General features: G+C 42.1%; 1 protein-coding gene across 8 annotated transcripts in view; it reads left to right on the top strand.

Moving 5' to 3' along the window:
* Positions 1-16,299, top strand: part of RBMS1 (RNA binding motif single stranded interacting protein 1) — a 217,288-nt gene that overhangs the window by 80,809 nt on the left and 120,180 nt on the right. The window contains exon 1 of one of the 8 annotated variants that reach the window (XM_027055652.2): positions 5,523-5,880. The exons of 6 other annotated variants lie outside the window; for them this stretch is intronic. In XM_027055652.2, coding sequence (XP_026911453.1) covers positions 5,812-5,880 — 69 coding nt within the window. In that variant the 5' untranslated portion in view covers positions 5,523-5,811. Of the gene's footprint in view, positions 1-5,522; positions 5,881-16,299 lie in introns of those variants that run through there. One more of the 8 variants, XM_027055650.2, reaches the window with a different exon arrangement.

The raw sequence follows: 16,299 nt of genomic DNA, 5'->3' as shown, positions 1-16,299 counted from the left end.
AGGCAGAGGACTTTGGAGTCAAAGAAACCTGAGTTCAAACCTCAGTTCCATTACGTATTGGATCTGTGGCCTTGGGAAAGTTACTTAAACCTCTAAGCTTCAGTACTTCCATTTTTTCTTCAGTAAAGTGGGATAATCATTCTTTCTTCATGATTCTGTGTGTGTGTGTGTGTGTGTGTGTGTGTGTGTGTGTGTGTGTGTGTTTGCGTGTGTGTTACAGAGAGATGGGGCAGAGGACATGCTGAGAGAGTGCCTGGAAGATAGTAGTCACTCAATAAATGACAACTATTATTTATTAGCCCATGCAGAGAAGCAGTAGTAGGGCAAGGACTGTTCTGTTTTGTTCCCCAGAACAGATTTAAGGATCGTCAGGTTATTGCTTGTGGTCAGACTCATCAGGCTATGTTTATGTTGTTCTGTATACCTTCTAGGATTATAGCTGTAGAGCTATAGTTTTATTTTATTAGAGTGGTTTCATTTTTATGTACATATGATTTTATGTATGTCTAGGGAGGCTTTAAATCTAGAATAAGAATCATAGGTTTTTAAAAAAGCAAAATAGTAAATTATAGAAAATATTGCAGCTACTTTAGAAATTGGGTACTTTATCAACTCCATTTTGTACCAGGAAAGAAAAGAAATTTAAAGAATCTGCTGACCTCATATTTTTTCTTTCTTTCTTTCTTTTTTTTTTCTCTTTTGCTGGGAGCCAGAGGCTTTGTGAGCTTTTAAACCTAGAGACTCTCAAATGTAAATAATTTTTTAGTGTGAACTGCTTATGCTAACCAATACCATGTGGTTATATTTTATTCATTAAAGATTGTAATTTGAAATAATGTTGGGTGAATTTTCCCTCAATTCCTTTCTGTTTTTAATGTGATCCAAATAAAAAAAGGTGCCTGAAGTGCTTTAAGCAGTGATACAGGGTTAGAATCTATTATAAATCTATTCTTTTGTTGATAGAGGTGTTCTTTCTTACCTCATTGGACATCTTCTCTGTCCCCATTTTTTTATTTCTTGCAAAGCTTAGCTTCTTCACTATACTTTCCTTGTAGTAATTTCATTCAAAGGCTCCTCTCTGCTGTGGGACTCAGTAATGTGCGTGTTGGAATGAGGGGGTTCCCTAGCCTTTTGATCGTTTGTCATCTGCTCCCTTCAGGGAGTTCATCGATTAGCAATGATTTCAGCAGCGATTGCCCCAAATCTGCATCCTCTCTCATACAAGCTGTCTGTCTCAAGTTCTGTTTTTCAGACCATCTGCATAGTGCTTCTTTCTAAATGTCCCTCAAACAAAACATTTATACATCTGAGCTTCCCACACCCATGTTATGTATCCTGTATTGATCTTTCTCTCTGGCGGACTCCCATAGCACATACTTGTCTAGACCACTTGGCTGGTACTTACCACTTAATGCCTTGCATTATTAGTGTAGAGCAACTCGGGTGCTGTAGGGGTTACAAGTACTCACCTGGGAACTGGAACATTACTTATAATGCTTTGTGGAGATACAGCATTATAGAGTTAAAGGAGCACAGGATGAAGTCTTTTAACCCTAGCCAGATCTAGATTTTAACACTTGCTTGCTGCTTGCTAGCTATGGGTAGGACAGTCAGTCCTACTCTTTTTCCCCTGTCATCTGTAAATGGAGCCTAGTCACCCTTCCCACTTAATAGGGTTGTTGTCAGAGCTTTATAAATGAAAGTCACATTTTCAGATTGTTTCTTAGGACAAACGTCTCCTAAATTCAGATTCTCAAATTCTAGTTATATAAATGCTTGGAAGTCACAGGTCCTATGTCTTCCATGAGATTGCAGGCTTCTGCCTCTACTGATGGATGACTCCATCCTTATTGTCCTCATTTGCAGACTCCTCCTGCCTTACAGAGTGTGATCTCTGATGCTGGCTCACAGTCTCCCCATTCATACAGAAATCGTTCTGGTCCAATACATAACTTCTTTAAAGGAAATGGGACAAAAACAAATGTAGGAGAAAAAACTTCAGGGCACCTCGGCTATTGAAACAGACCTTTGCCACACTTTTTTTTTAACCTCTAAAAGTGAAGTCTGTGGTATACACAGTCATAAGAAAGCTCTTTTTACTTGTTGTCCTTTCCAGCTATATACCCTTGCTCCGGCTCTTTGATGGTCAGCCAGACTTGCTAAGCATCAGTTATTTATACAGTACACCCACTTAAATCTACAAACCACCACTATAAAACCTAGAAAAACAATAAGAACAACAGGCATTTATTGAGTTTGGCCCTTTTGTTGGTATAATGTATATATACTTAAGACAATCTGTTCGGAGTCTGGGACTCAGAGAGGTTAACTAACTTGTCCCAAGCCATGTGGCTCGTAAGTGGGAAGCTGAAATGGGAAGCCAGATCTGCCTGGCTGTTTAAATTTTCTTCCTTGGATTGTGAAATACAGATTCACTTAAGCCATCTGAGGAAGGGGGGTGGGGTTAAAGTATACACACGGAGGGGCTGGCTATTGGAAGCCACAGCAGCTCCAGGGACTGCTGCTCCCTTCGTCATCTCACGGCCAAGTGCTCACCCGCTCCTGGCATCTGCTTTACTCTGCTTGCTGCCAGTCAGCTTCCTGTTTACTCATAGTTTCTGCTGCTTCATAACCTTGGCTTACATATGGCTTTGGCTTTTTGTCGCCTCAATTCTACCCCCTGGCGCTGTTGCAGTTTCTGCCCCTTTCCTCACTAGTTCAGCCCTTGGAGTTTTCTGAATCAAATTCCCAAGGGTGAGAATCTGATTGGCTCTGCTCCTTTTTTTCAATCCAAGCCATGTCATAGGTCACTGGCCTGTCTCTGGATTGGCTGCTCCTGGGTCAGATTCTCATAACTTTACCCACCAGCTGAGCTGGAGGTGGAGGGTGTTGTAGCAAAGTCTCAGTTTCCCTTTCAGGAGAATGAGCATTTACAGGACAGATTCCAATGTTCTTCCCATGATAACTTGCAGTTTCTCTGGAATGTTTCCTTGATTTGTCTGTCTTAAAACATATTTGTTTCAAAGGTCAATAAACTTTTCCAGATGAAGCTCACTAGGATCTATCCCTGTAATCATTTACAACTAAGCACTTGTAAATATCTATAACTGATTATGTATATACACATGGTTTCATATATCTGTTATTTCTTTTACATTGGAATCATTTGGGCTTTAAGCATCACTTCATTACATTTTATAGTCTTTGGGGCTATCTTCTCCTTTCTTTATAATGCCTTGCTTAGTTAAGAGTACCTACCTAAGTCTGAAACTTTTGAACCCTGGCTGGTAGACACCGTTTTAAAAAATGGTCTCTCCTTGTATGCCATTCATCATTATAAGATGCTATATATTTTTGATATTTAGATATCCTTTTTTTTTCTTAGAAATAGAGTCCTTTTAATGTTATTTATATTTAATAAGAATACTAATGTATTCTTTAATTACTTAGTATAAAATATTCTAAGTATATTTTAGTGTTCTAATTTAAAGTTTGTTATCACTTGAAATTTTGCCTTATCCCTGTAAAACTACTGCAGGGTTTCAAATCAAGTCTTAGCATTCTAGAATAGCACAACATCAAAAATACCTTAGAGCAGAGCCATAGAAAAATTAATCTATGCTGTTCTTTGTGGTTTAGATTGTGGTTTCCTAAGAGACCAATCATGACAACTGAGGTTGTACATGGAATTTTTTCCATAGATGACCTGCCTCAACTGCTGGGGTCCTGGGCATTAAGTTCTCAGGAAAAGGTACCTATAACCTGAACAGTTCTACCTAAAACCTTATATTTTATACCTGTGGTTAATAACTTGCAGTAAAGTGTCCTAGTTACAGGTGACGGCATAGCAGCAGCTGAGACAATTATAAATCTATGGAGTAGGAGGAAATAGTTCTAGCATATATATTAACACGCAATTGAATGTTAGTTGTGCTGTTTTTTCAAAGCACTTTAAAAGGACAGATATGTTTCTGTGAATTTTATCTAGCAAGTTCTTACTTGTTTATGGTGTACCTAGTACTGTGTCTAGAATAAGGTCCTTTGTTGCTGCTGTGTATTTTGTGTATATGGTTGTTTTAAATTGGGTTAAACTTGCAAGTCATCACTTCTGCTGGAGATCATTGGGAGCATCTTGGAGTATGAAGGTAGCGAAGTCACCAGCAGGTTATTGAAGATAGATATTTTCAGTTCTTTGCGCTGAAAAAACCTTTGGCCTCAGTTTTTTTTATTTTTTAAGTTTATTTATTTAATGTAGTATCTCTACACACAATGTGGGGCTCAGTAGCCACAGCTTTGTTAGTAGACTCACTTTGTTTTCCTTATGGCAGCCAGAAGTTGAGTGCCTTCACTTCTTAGAGGAGTTAGGATTTTTCATTTTCATGGCAGATGGCCCCTTCCAAGGCGTTAGATCAGCGGCCAGGAAGAACTTTGTAATAGCACCCTGATACTACCCTGTAATACAGCTGAACCGGCCATCGTGACAGATGGCAAGCCTACTTCAGTGGCCTGTCCAGAGCCTGCGGGCTCTGCCTGTAGGACTTGCTGTAGAAGCCTTCTGCAATGCACAGGTTCTAGGCTTGATACACCAAAGCGAAAGTGATCAAGAAAAGGGGCATCTTGAGACGAGTTAGATAATTTCAACAGGGAAACAAAGGAAACTCCCCACCCCACCCCGTCCCTCTTTTACAGTTTCTGTGCCCTCTCAGAGCACGTTTGTGTGGCATCTAGTAATTAACGTTTAGAAGGATTACACTATTCCAGTTTAAAGGAAGGCTTACCAAACCATTGGCCTTAAGTGATTTTTGCTATTTGATATTGTCATCTTGAAGGTAAGCTTGTAAACTCTGGCAGAACTTTACCGTGCGTATTTGCGTTAAGAGGGTTGGGAGTGTAGACCTGTTTTCCCGTGCTAAAATTTTAGCGTTGTGAATTGGGGAAGCGCGGATTTGCAGAGGTTTGGTGGAAGGCTGGTTTGTTGAAGTACGAGGGACTGCCCGCACCCTTTGGAGAGATGGCGGGGGCGGGGGTGGGTGGTAGTTTGGAAGGATGAAAGAAAAGAGAGACCCGGGACTGGTTCAGTTCCTACCCAGGTGTCATTGTGCTCTCCGAAGCCATACCCTTAAAAGGGGCTTCGAGCAGGGGTGCAAAGCTGCCTCTGGTGCTTAGGCAAAGAGCCGAGGGGAAAAAAAGAAAAGAGGAGGGGGGTGGCTACTCCAAGGAATGTGCGGCACGCGGGGAGCCAGACCCAACCATTGCACCGGAGCGGGGGCGCCGGCGGCTCCCCTGGCCGCGCGGCCCCGGCTCCGGCCCCGAGCGCGGGAGGGAGCGTGCGGGGGCCGATCGGCCGGCGGGGCTGCAGGCGCCGCGCCCAGAGGGCGGGCGGGGAGGCGCGGGTGGGCCTGGGCGCGGCGCGAGGCGGTGCGCGGCCGCCTCCCCGCCCCCGGTCGGCGCGCTCTCGGGGCGGTGGTTGAGGCCGCGGTAGGTGGGGACGCGGCGGCGCTGCTCCTCCGCTGCCGCCGGGAGAGTCCGCGGCGCCGCCAGCTCCGCGCGCGAACTCCCGTCCATGGCACGCAGGGCGGCGGCCACCGGAGCTGCCCGAGTCTCGCTCGCCGCCGCCGCCGTCGCGCCGCACTTTTAGGCGAGTCCGGAGGTTGAGGGCGGAGGAGAAGTCAGCCCCGAGCTGCAGCCCCCGCCGGCCGCCGCCGCGCGGCGAGAGGGAGTTCCCAGAGCGGCCGCGGCCCCGGCCGGCCCCTCCTGCGCCCTCCCCCTCGCGGCGAGGCTGCCCCGCGCCCGCGCCCGCCGCCCGCCGCGATGATCTTCCCCAGCAGCAGCGGCAACCCCGGGGGCAGCAGCAACTGCAGGACGCCCTATCGCAAGCAGGTGAGGCGGCGGCCGGGATGCCGCGCCGAGGCCGGCCGCCCGGCTTTACAAAGGGCGCCAGCGCTCGGCCGGACACCGCTCTCCTACTCGGAGGGACCGGACTGGGCGGTGACCTTGTTTCCGAAGGAGGCGGCCCGCGGGGACGGCTCGGGCCGGTGACCTTAGCAGGGGAGATGCCCTCGTCTCCGCCGGGCCGGGTGGGACGAGGAGGAAGGGGAAGGGGCGGTGAGGCAGCGCGGGGCCAGGGGCTTCTCCCAGCTCTGCAACAAGTTTGGTTTTTTTTTCCCCCCTGAAACCTTTGTGTGTAGAAGAGTACGATAATAAGTGGTAACATTGGTTTGCAACAGTCTTCACTCGGAACCTGAAAGAACCTGCCTGATTCATAGCAAACCCGGAAGACCAGTGTGTGTGTGTGTGTGTGTGTGTGTGTGTGTGTGTGTGTGTGCGCGCGCGCGCGCGCGCGTCCCCCCCCCCGATATATATTTAAAAAAAAAAAAAAAAGACGAAACAGGAACTTCTGTCACTTTCTCAAGGTTTTCAGTTTTCAGAAGCACAGGGAAATCCTGTGACATCCTAGTTGCAGAGATACTTGGATAAGCCTGAGTCATACACATGCCTTTTCCTATTTTAATACCGTTTCATACATTTTTTAACAGATTGAACTCCAAAGGCACTTTAGTGGTTAGATCGAAATCCCCTGCCGGGAAATAGGAGTGGAGCTGGGAGCTTATAGTTTTGGCCTTTTGTTTTGTTTTTCATCTTTGTTTTTAAAAGAAGGTTACTGAAGCCATGTTGTGATAAATCTCACAGAGCCTTTCAGCAGCAGCAATAACAAAACCTAGCTTTAAATTATGTAAAAAATGTGCAGGTCTGTTTAGAAAAGGTTAAACTGATTTAGAGGTCAGTGGCAAGAGGCTTGTTGAGAAAACAAAAACACGATTGCAGATATTTTTCTTCCATAATAAATCTCTTGTCTACATCCTTAGCTACGGAGACAAATCAATTAAGTTATTATCCCAATAATGATACAAGTGAACTCTATCCTTCCATCCAGACCGTGGCTCTGTTAAGATCATGACAGATGCCTGGTGATGCCTGGTGGCTTTCCTAGAGACATTCACAGGATTATTGATTATATTTAGTCCTTTTTGTTCTCAAAGTCATTTGGTGGGGGGGTATGTCTTAGCATAAGTACATGTCAAAGTAGGGCTAATTTGATCAAACAGTTATGGTGTCACAAAGTATTGTTTTCCAGTCTTTGGTTCTTTTACTTGTTAGCTTTCCCTTGAAAAGGCAGTGAACACACCCTTGTCTGAATGCCCTGGTTGCCCAAGTCAGTGTAACTTTTACCTGGTTTAAGAAAAGCTCTCTCTCTTTTTTTTTTCGTGAAAAAAAAAAGTGCATTTCTGACTTGTCTGAAGTATAATGCTAAAATTGTCTAGATTCAAAACCAGTCATCTCTAAACTCATTTCGTGTGGCCTCATTTAAAATAAATGTACTGGGATCTAGCACACTTACATCAGCTTCACCCATGATGCCAATTCACAATAAATATTCTTCTCCTGAACCCTCCCCCCCCACCCCTCTCTACCTGAAAAGATGGCTAATTATGTAAAGGCCTTGTGTATTCATTTATTTATTGTCAAAACCCGGCGGGGTGTTAGCTCTGAAATGGGGAAAAGGCTCTGAGGGCCAGGCCCTTTTGCTGTGAGGGGCTGGAGGTTTTGTGTGTAGAGGGGGACAGCCTGCTGGTCTGGAGCACGCTGATAAGATGCTCTTCTTTTCACTGGGCTCTCCTTAGATTCAGAGACTAAAAGGGCTGACTGAATCAGAAAAACAAACAGACTTTCTTTTTTCTATAGGCAAAGAAAGAAATGAATGTGTAGGCATTATACAGACACAAGACCCCGGGTACCAGTGGTATTTGAGTCAAAGGTTTCTTTTGTTAGTATTTAGCCATTCACTGGGAAAGCACACTTCCAGCGTGGGGACCTGGTTACCATGAGTGACTTTGTGATCTCATCCTGGCTTCATCTAAACGAGAAGTGCAATTAATGCTTTTTGTAAGATTTTGCGATGTTAAGCTTGCACCTTTCAGTTCATATTAATTTGTTCATTCTGATGAAAGAATAGGTAAACTTTAGGTGTCTAATGTGGTTTGATTTTAATCTAGAAATATAGCTGATTTCAAATAATTTGCCTAAAGAAAAAATTGAATATGAGGAATACCTAAAAGTCACCTCTGGAAAATGATATGAAAATCATTTTTTTCCATATATGTTAGTAGTAGCTAACCATCACTGAGCACCTCACTGCCTGCTGGTCAATGTGTTAAGTGCTTTAGGTGGATTAACTAATTTTAGTCATCTTGACAGTCCTATGAGGTGGGTAATAATATCTCCTTTGCAGTTAAGAAAACTGAGGCATAGCTTAAGTAACTTGTCCAGTCTGTACAACCCAAAGGCAGGATTTAGATAGACCCTGGCAGTCAAGCTCTTAAAACCACCACACTGCAACTGCCTGCTTATGTGCACATGTCAATAGAAACTCACACAGAGCAGCTCATCTGCATCACTGCCTATTGCCTTTCTCATCTCCAAAGTTCAGTTTAGGGATTCCTCCGCCTCTTTTTTTTTTTTTTTTTTTTTGGAAGGGAAAGGGTGGAGGTTGTGAGGTTGGAAGCAAAGAATGAGGTGAATGGATGATATGGATGATGGGTTCGTGATATTTGAAAGCAGCATTTGTGTCAAAGTATTGTTTCAGTGGAGACTGTACAATGTCTTTAAAAAGTTTGTATTTGACATGTATAGGAGTCAGGCAGTTTTAGTTCAGTGCTCATCTCCCTCCTGCCCCATGTTGTATATCGAGGGCATCAAAAAGCACTGATGTCTGTCATCATCTCGGATAAACAGGATTTTCCTGCATCGCAGGCCTAGGAGCGCATTAGAAGTACACCTGCTTGGCTCAGGTCAAAGTGAGAGGCTTTGAGTGAAGTGATAACCCAGTAGGCAGTATGTGGACAAAGATGGTTTATTCAAGTCTCCGTGGAGAAGTGTGTACATCCTGTTATTGTTGCCTATGACTTTCAGATACACAGTATTTCTTAAGCATATCCAGTCTGTATGAAAGAGCCCCCACAGTCTAAACAAAAAAACATTTATCAGGACCTCTGTAGCTGTGAACCTATTTTATTGTGTTTCAAAAAAAGAAAATGCTTTATGCTACAGCCTTGAAATCGAGAAAATGAATATTTCGATTTTTCTTTGAATTCTTTTATTAGCCACTCCTCTCTCCATGTTTTGTGACTTCCACTTTAGAACTGCCTTCTCGGGGTAGTTGACTCAGTTATGTCCTGTAATTTGGCTTTTACAAACTGGCAGGTAGCAATTCCTTTCTTGCTGTATGCCCTAGTGATTTGCATTGGGGCCTTTGAGGTAGAGGGGTGAACACAAGAATTTGTGTGTGTGTCTTTTTCTTTACAAATGATATTGCCAGCAAATAGCTGTACTTGTTAAGTGTTGCTAACTTTTGATGAGTGAAGTACTTATCTCCCCAGTTTAAGTAGATTTACATAGTTTGCTGCTTTCTTGAAGATTAACTGGGTGTAGCTGCACGTGAAGAATCCAACAGTGATTCAGTGTTTGGCCTTGTTGGAGGATGACATACAAAGCTGTTGATTAATCCTCTTCAAGCACTTTCTGTTCACAGCAATCGATGTGTAGTAGATTGGGTTTTGTTAAGTTTGAAGATTAAAGTTGTGCATAGAAATACTTAAATTAAAAAAAAAAAGAAATATTCAAATGAACACTCAGCTACTCCCGGTTTGTTGCTTTGAGAAGAAGGTAAACATACTCAGACCATAGAGATTGGCAGTTTAGGGGAAGGTAGCAGAAAATTAAATTGGCGTGCATAAGTAAGGTCCTACACTTTTTTTTTTTTTTAAGCTATCTCAGCGTCTTGGTGATTCAGTAGAATTTATGAATCAAGGAACTGTGTTTTAAACATGTATCCATAGCCATTTGAAAAGTACAGAATTCTCCATCTGTGATCACCCACTTTTTCTGCTGGGCATCCCTTTTGGCAGCTCACTACATTTTCTGTAGTTCACTTCGGGTTTTGAACACATCTCTTGTTTTCGTTCATTCTTCCCTTTAGAGACTGATGTCAACTGGGCTTCCCATCTATTGGCAATACTTTTCAAGCCCTTTCTTGGTGGTGTGTGTGCGTGGGGGGATGGGGGGGAGTCTGTCTTTCCCACGTTTCTGAGAATATGTTTCCAAAGCACTCCACCAAAAAGTATTTAAAGATATATAGATGATATTCCCTCCCAACCTCAACTATATTTAATCTTCACAACATCCATAGAAAGTAGAGAAGGGTCAGGAATTTGGAGGCAGTGAATTTCAGTGGCCTGGTTGGTGAAAGCTAGGTCTCTGCCATCAAGGCTGTGTCTGCCACCAGGAGAAGGAGAAGGAAGCCCAGCTGTAGCCCCACTACACTTCCCTTTACGTGGCCTCCCAAAGACATGTGGCACACAGAGCGTCCCAGATTTCAGCTTTGGGAAGTGTAGCTCTGTAATTTATTCGTGTTTTTTTGTTTGTTTCATAAAGGCCTTTACTCTAGGGTTGTCAGATAACATATAGGATGCCAAGTTAAATTTGAATTTCAGGTAAACCATGAATAATTTCTTAGTATACGTATGTCCCAAATATTGTGTAGTATCGTGTATTTTTATTCGCTCAGTCCAGCAACCCTGTCTCCTGGACTTCTTACAACTAAAATTCATAAAATATCATATAAATCGTATAAATATAAAAAATCATAATGATAAGCCCTATTATTCCTACTTTTTCCACTAAAATTTTGCCTCGTAGCCTATACTTTGAACCCTGATGATAAGGCAGATTTCCCCTTGTAACTTCTTTAACTGTTGCTCAGCCTAATTGAAAGACCCTGGCTTATGTGCTGGCTCTCCCACTTGAATGCTTTCCCCTTAACCTGTCTACGTCTCTGTTTCTGTTAAGGAGAGAGTAGTGCCCATTCCACAGGGTTGTTGCTGTCAATCCTTCTGGGAGGTGCTATTATTATTAATGTCCCCACAGAGCAAGCAACAGTGGGTGGTCCTGAGAGGCTCTGTGTGATCTAGGAGACCTTGACACAGCCTCTAAGAATGGACTATGTTTAGAAAGTGGGGACAGCCTCCAAAATGGTAAGGACCTGGAGCTTGAAGATGAGATTCTTTAACCACTGGAAGGAAAGAAAAAGAGAGGAAGGAAAGAAGGAAGGAAGGAACCACAAAAGTAGAAAAGTGCATTCCACCATATTTTAAAACAACTATTTCTGTATTGTGCTCTTATTAGCAGAGTTTGCCTTCTCTTTGGGGAAAGAAAGCCTTCAATCTTCATGTCTTTATTTATGCAAATATATGATTGGAGAAGGAAAAAAAAAGCATTGATCACTTTTATCAGTGAGAATTGCTACCTTTTAATTTGAGAACAGATTTGATTATTAGTATATGCATGATGATTTCCTGAATTCTTTCCTTTGTCTTGTTTGTATATTTGGTTTTCAAAGACGCCATCTCTGCATTACTCAGAAAAATAAACATTTTTTTTTTTTTGTCCTCGGATGTCTGTAGGTGTTTGGTGGGTGTTTGTTTTTAAACTCACATCTATAGAGAATGTTTTGCTTAACACATTCTAAAACCTTAGTAAATTTTGAAATAGGATAGACATACCATGAGCAAGAAAGCAAGCTTTTTCTGGAGTAAAGACAAGGTGAAAAATTAAATGGAGCAAACAATTCTGTGTTCAGGTAATGAATCAATATAGCTATTGTTTTTGTTTTAAGCTTGCTTATTTTTTAAATTTAAACCCAAGTTAGTTAACATATAGTGAAATAATAATTTCAGAAGTAGAATTCAGTGATTCATCACTTACATATAACACCCAGTGCTCATCCCAGGTGTCTTCCTTAATGCCCATCACCCATTTAGCCCATCCCCCACTTCCCTCTCGCAACCTTTAGTTCTCTGTATTTGAGTCTTATGGTTTGTCTCCCTCTCTGTTTTTATATTATTTTTGCTTCCCTTATGTTCATCTGTTTTGAGTCTTAAATTCCACGAGTGAAATCATATGATATTTGTCTTTCTCTTGCTGACTTATTTCACTTAGCATCAATATAGCTATTGTTATTTAACACTTATTAAACGGCATCAGAGACAGAAAAACTTGATGTGATACAGAGTAGTAGTACCCTAGTAAATAGAATGATGTTTTGGTTCCACCTTATTTATTTAAACATATAGAATTTCAAAACACTGTAGTATAAACACTGTAGTATAAGATTATATTCATATTTGTTAATTGTACATACGCTACAGTCTCAAAAATGAATTTTAAAAAAAGGACTGGAGGGAAATTGCCAAAATATTAACAAATATTTTCCTGTTGGTAGGCAGAATCACTAGTGACTTATTTTGAGAGATTGTTTACATTTTTTTCAACCTTCCAGTCCTTTTTGCTTCCCACAATAAATATATAATTCTTTGGTTGTCAAGAAAAAAAATAAATGAAAAATGAAAAAAACTTAGAAAATTGTATTATTTTTAATGTCTAAAACTTGTGAACATCCAAGAAATTGATGTCATTGAGAATTTCAGCAAGTAGCATATAGGCATTATTTGTTTCTGTGCCTGAGCCTTGAGATGTGGTCCTTTCCTATTTTTTATGAATTTCTATTCTTATTTTTACTGAAAATTATTAATAGCATCTTTTTGGAAATCACTTTTACTGATGGATAGTTTTTTTATATTTATGAACTTAGTATTTTCCTGTTTCATTTATTTTTATTTTTTTATTTGTAATTTTTTAAATGTTTATTTTGGAGAGAGAGAGCAGGGAAGGGGCAGAGAGAGAGACACACACAGAATCTGAAGCAGGCTCCAGGCTCTGAGCTGTCAGCACAGACCCCGACGCGGGACTTGAACTCACGAGGTACGAGATCATGACCTGAGCCAAAGTCGGATGCTTAACCGACCGAGCCAGCCAGGGGCCCAGCTATTTTATTTTTTTAACTGACTCCTTTCTTTTTTTTTTTTTAAGTTTATTTATTTTGAAAGAGAGAGGCAGAGAGGAGATAGAGAATCCCAAGAAGGCTCTTCACTATCAGTGCAGAGCCCGATGTGGGACTCAAAACCCACAAACCATGAGATCATGACCTGAGCTGAAGTCAAGAGTTAGATGCTTAACTGACTGAGCCACTCAGGCACCCCAATATTTTCCTATTTTAAACACACTTAAAATTCGCTTTGTATGTTCTGATGTTTTAAAAACATTTATCTATACCAGTTTATCTACATGAGTCAGTAAGGGGAAAATGTAGCTATATATATGAAATTTCTTATCCTAGATTATTTTTCCAGAAAATAGCTATCCTAAATATTGAGGAATTGACCATTATCGTCTCTGTTTTCATTTGACTTATAGTTGCACTTAAACAGAGCTGCTTTGGGGGCAGATTCCCCCACATTTAACTTCTACGTAAAATGTGAAAAACGAGACTGTTCTACTACTTATGTCGGAATCCTTTGGATTTATTTTATTATGAATGCTCATGACTATCTTCATCACATACTTCCTTTTTAGTTTTAGCTTTTTGAAAGGGCAGTGGAGTGGGAGGTGTGGCTTCTTTACAGTCGTCTTTAATTTATAATGGGACATGAGGTTTCAGTAAGAAATACACTGTTCAGATAATGTCAGCACTTTAGAAGCTGTTGTTACTGTGTAACCCAGGGGGATTTTCAGTATATCAGGGGAGTTTTAGATGTGCACCGTGTAGAGGCTGCGAGGCTCCAGAGTGAGAAGAGGAGGGAGCCCGAGGGAGGAAGGAAGAGGTGGGGGCTGAGAGAGAGAAGGAAAGCAGTATTGCCTTGTCTGGTTCTTACTGTGCTAGTTGGTAGGTCACTTTACAACATCTGCTCAAGTCTCATTGTTTCGGTGCTGTGTATGCAGGCCGAGCGCAAATATGTAGCTTTGTGTTTTGTATTATCTCACATTATTACATCACGTTGTTTTCTTCATGTCATTCTCATCACGTAGAATTTCCTTCAGCTGTGTTCGAAGACAAGCTCTCTGTCTCTCCCCCTTCGGACAACTGCCCCCAAATGGCCATTTTGGAAGACCATTTGTGATCAAACCAATCCTACCTAGTGAAAGATTCTAGAAATGACATTGTCTTTACTTTCTCTCTGTGTGTTCTCAGTTTTATAGGTCAGATGCATCAGACCAATTCCAAGGGAGTGGATATGTTCTTTAGTTTAACTGGAAGTTTAACAGACTCCAAAACATAGAGTTAAATAATTATTGAGTCTGTAACCTAACTTAAGTGGTTTTGGGAACAGACGTCATTCTGTAGGAAGTAAGCTGGTGGCATACAGGGGATACACTGCATCAGGGGAGAGGCTGTGCAGGGAAACCAGTCAGCTAGCTGTTAAAATAGATGGGAGATAGTGAGGACCCAGAAGAAGGCAGTTAAATTGTAGACAAGAGGAACAACCAAATTTTATAGACATTTGAGTACATAAAGCCCCTAAAATTGTATGTAAAATGTAAAACCTGGGGAGAGGTTCCCAGCTTTCATCAGCTTGCCAAAGGGATCTGTGTCCTCCAAAAGATTTTATGACCACATGTGGAAGGAGAAGAAGAACTTAAAGATGATGCCAAATTTCTAACTCAGGAGATGGGATCATTGGTTACATCACAGACGGTGACATTTCAGGCGGAAGGAACATTACAGCAAAGATGGAAGATGGAAAGCATGGGTTTTATTAGGGGAAGAGTGAGCAATTCAGGATGGCCAGACTGCAGGGTACAGGTTGGAGGGCAGAGGGGGATAGGGTCTAGTTTGCTAGAATGGCTGGATGGGAGAGCCTGAGTTTAGCAGGTGGGGCCCTGGTTGAAATAAAGTTGTAAAAGGGAGTAGTGGCAGTGTGGATGTATTAGATGGGATGGATTTAAGATACTGCACACACAAAAATTGACGAGAATGGCTGGTGACTGGATGGGAGGTTGCTTAGTAAAAGATCCTAGGTTTCTAGTTTTAGATGATTAGGAAAATGAAAAGTCACTGCAGCCTTGCTTGCTCTGGTCTCAGTGGTAAGGAAGAACCCCACCATTCTGATACAGAGATTTTCTACATTTTTTTATGTGTTAAAATAAGTACGGGGAGGGGTGTGCTAAATTCCAATGCTCAGACACCAGGGATGCAAAAGGCCCTTGCGTGTGCAAGTCAGTCTCATTAAGGAAGAATCGTCCAGCCTCAAGGGCTAGTAGTGCCCACAGTGTGAACCACTGTACGAACACACTTTGCATCAAGGAGATGGTTGTAAACTTTTTTTTTTTTTTTTTTTTTTTACTACTCTCCTCATGGGATTGCCCTAAAGTCGGTATAGAGGCTGTGTCACATGGGTGCATGGATTTTCATGTTTGACTAGACCCCCACATTCTCTGGAGTGCAGCATTTATACAGCAAATCTTTTCCTTGATGGTACGTGTCATCTATGCTGTGGAGTCATCAATACCATCTATAGCGTGGCAAGTACATTCATTTTGTTAAAAGATCTCTCACTTCAACCACTTCAACAGAAGTACGGAAGATGGGCGGATAGGGTGCTTCAGGGGTTAGGATGTTCATCCTACCACACTAAAAATTTCTGAGGAAAGCCAGTGAGCTCGGTTTGCCCATCACCCTGTCACACATTACCCTCCCCAGGTAGAACTGGAGCTGTGGACACAATACTCAGAACCTCCTGAAACTTAAGAGGCGGAGCACTGCGTATAGGTTAAAGCACTCCGGGGAAACAGTATGTCCAGAGGAGTCTGGATAGACCTGGGGAAACAAAGATTCTGTAGCGGGAAATGTTGGGGGAATCCAGAGTGTCACAAAAGCCCAAGAAGAACAAAGCTTCAAGAAAAGATGGTCAGCTCTGTTAACAGGTTTCCTGGAGGTCAGGGAAGACAGAGGCTGAGTAAAAGGCTATTGGAAATAATCTATTGGGAGGTCTTTGAAAGCCTTTGAAACAGAAGTTTCAATAGTGTAGTATGTGTGTGGTGGGGCAGGGAAGGGAAGGCAGGTGTGAGGGTTGTAGAAAGCACATTCCAGAGGGTTTAAGGAGTGAATAAGGGAGGAGGGTGTGTCTTTAGAGAAATTAGGTGTCCAAAGGAAAGAGTCCCTTCAGACAGCCTTGAGGGAGGGTTATCTTAGTATCTGACTATGGACATAGGGTAGAGCAAGAAAGTAGGAAACAGAGGGAATAGGTGGAAATAGATCTTTAAGAAAGATTGACGCAAGGTTAGTCTTAAAGGAAAGGGATCTGAGTGAGTTTCAGGTCAATGATAACTGGAAGGAGGAGGTTGGGA

Source organism: Acinonyx jubatus, chromosome C1, assembly GCF_027475565.1.
Source record: "Acinonyx jubatus isolate Ajub_Pintada_27869175 chromosome C1, VMU_Ajub_asm_v1.0, whole genome shotgun sequence".
In the NCBI taxonomy this organism is placed as follows: domain Eukaryota; kingdom Metazoa; phylum Chordata; class Mammalia; order Carnivora; family Felidae; genus Acinonyx; species Acinonyx jubatus.
Note: the sequence above shows the minus strand (reverse complement) of the source record. Positions and strands in the feature narration are given on the sequence as shown.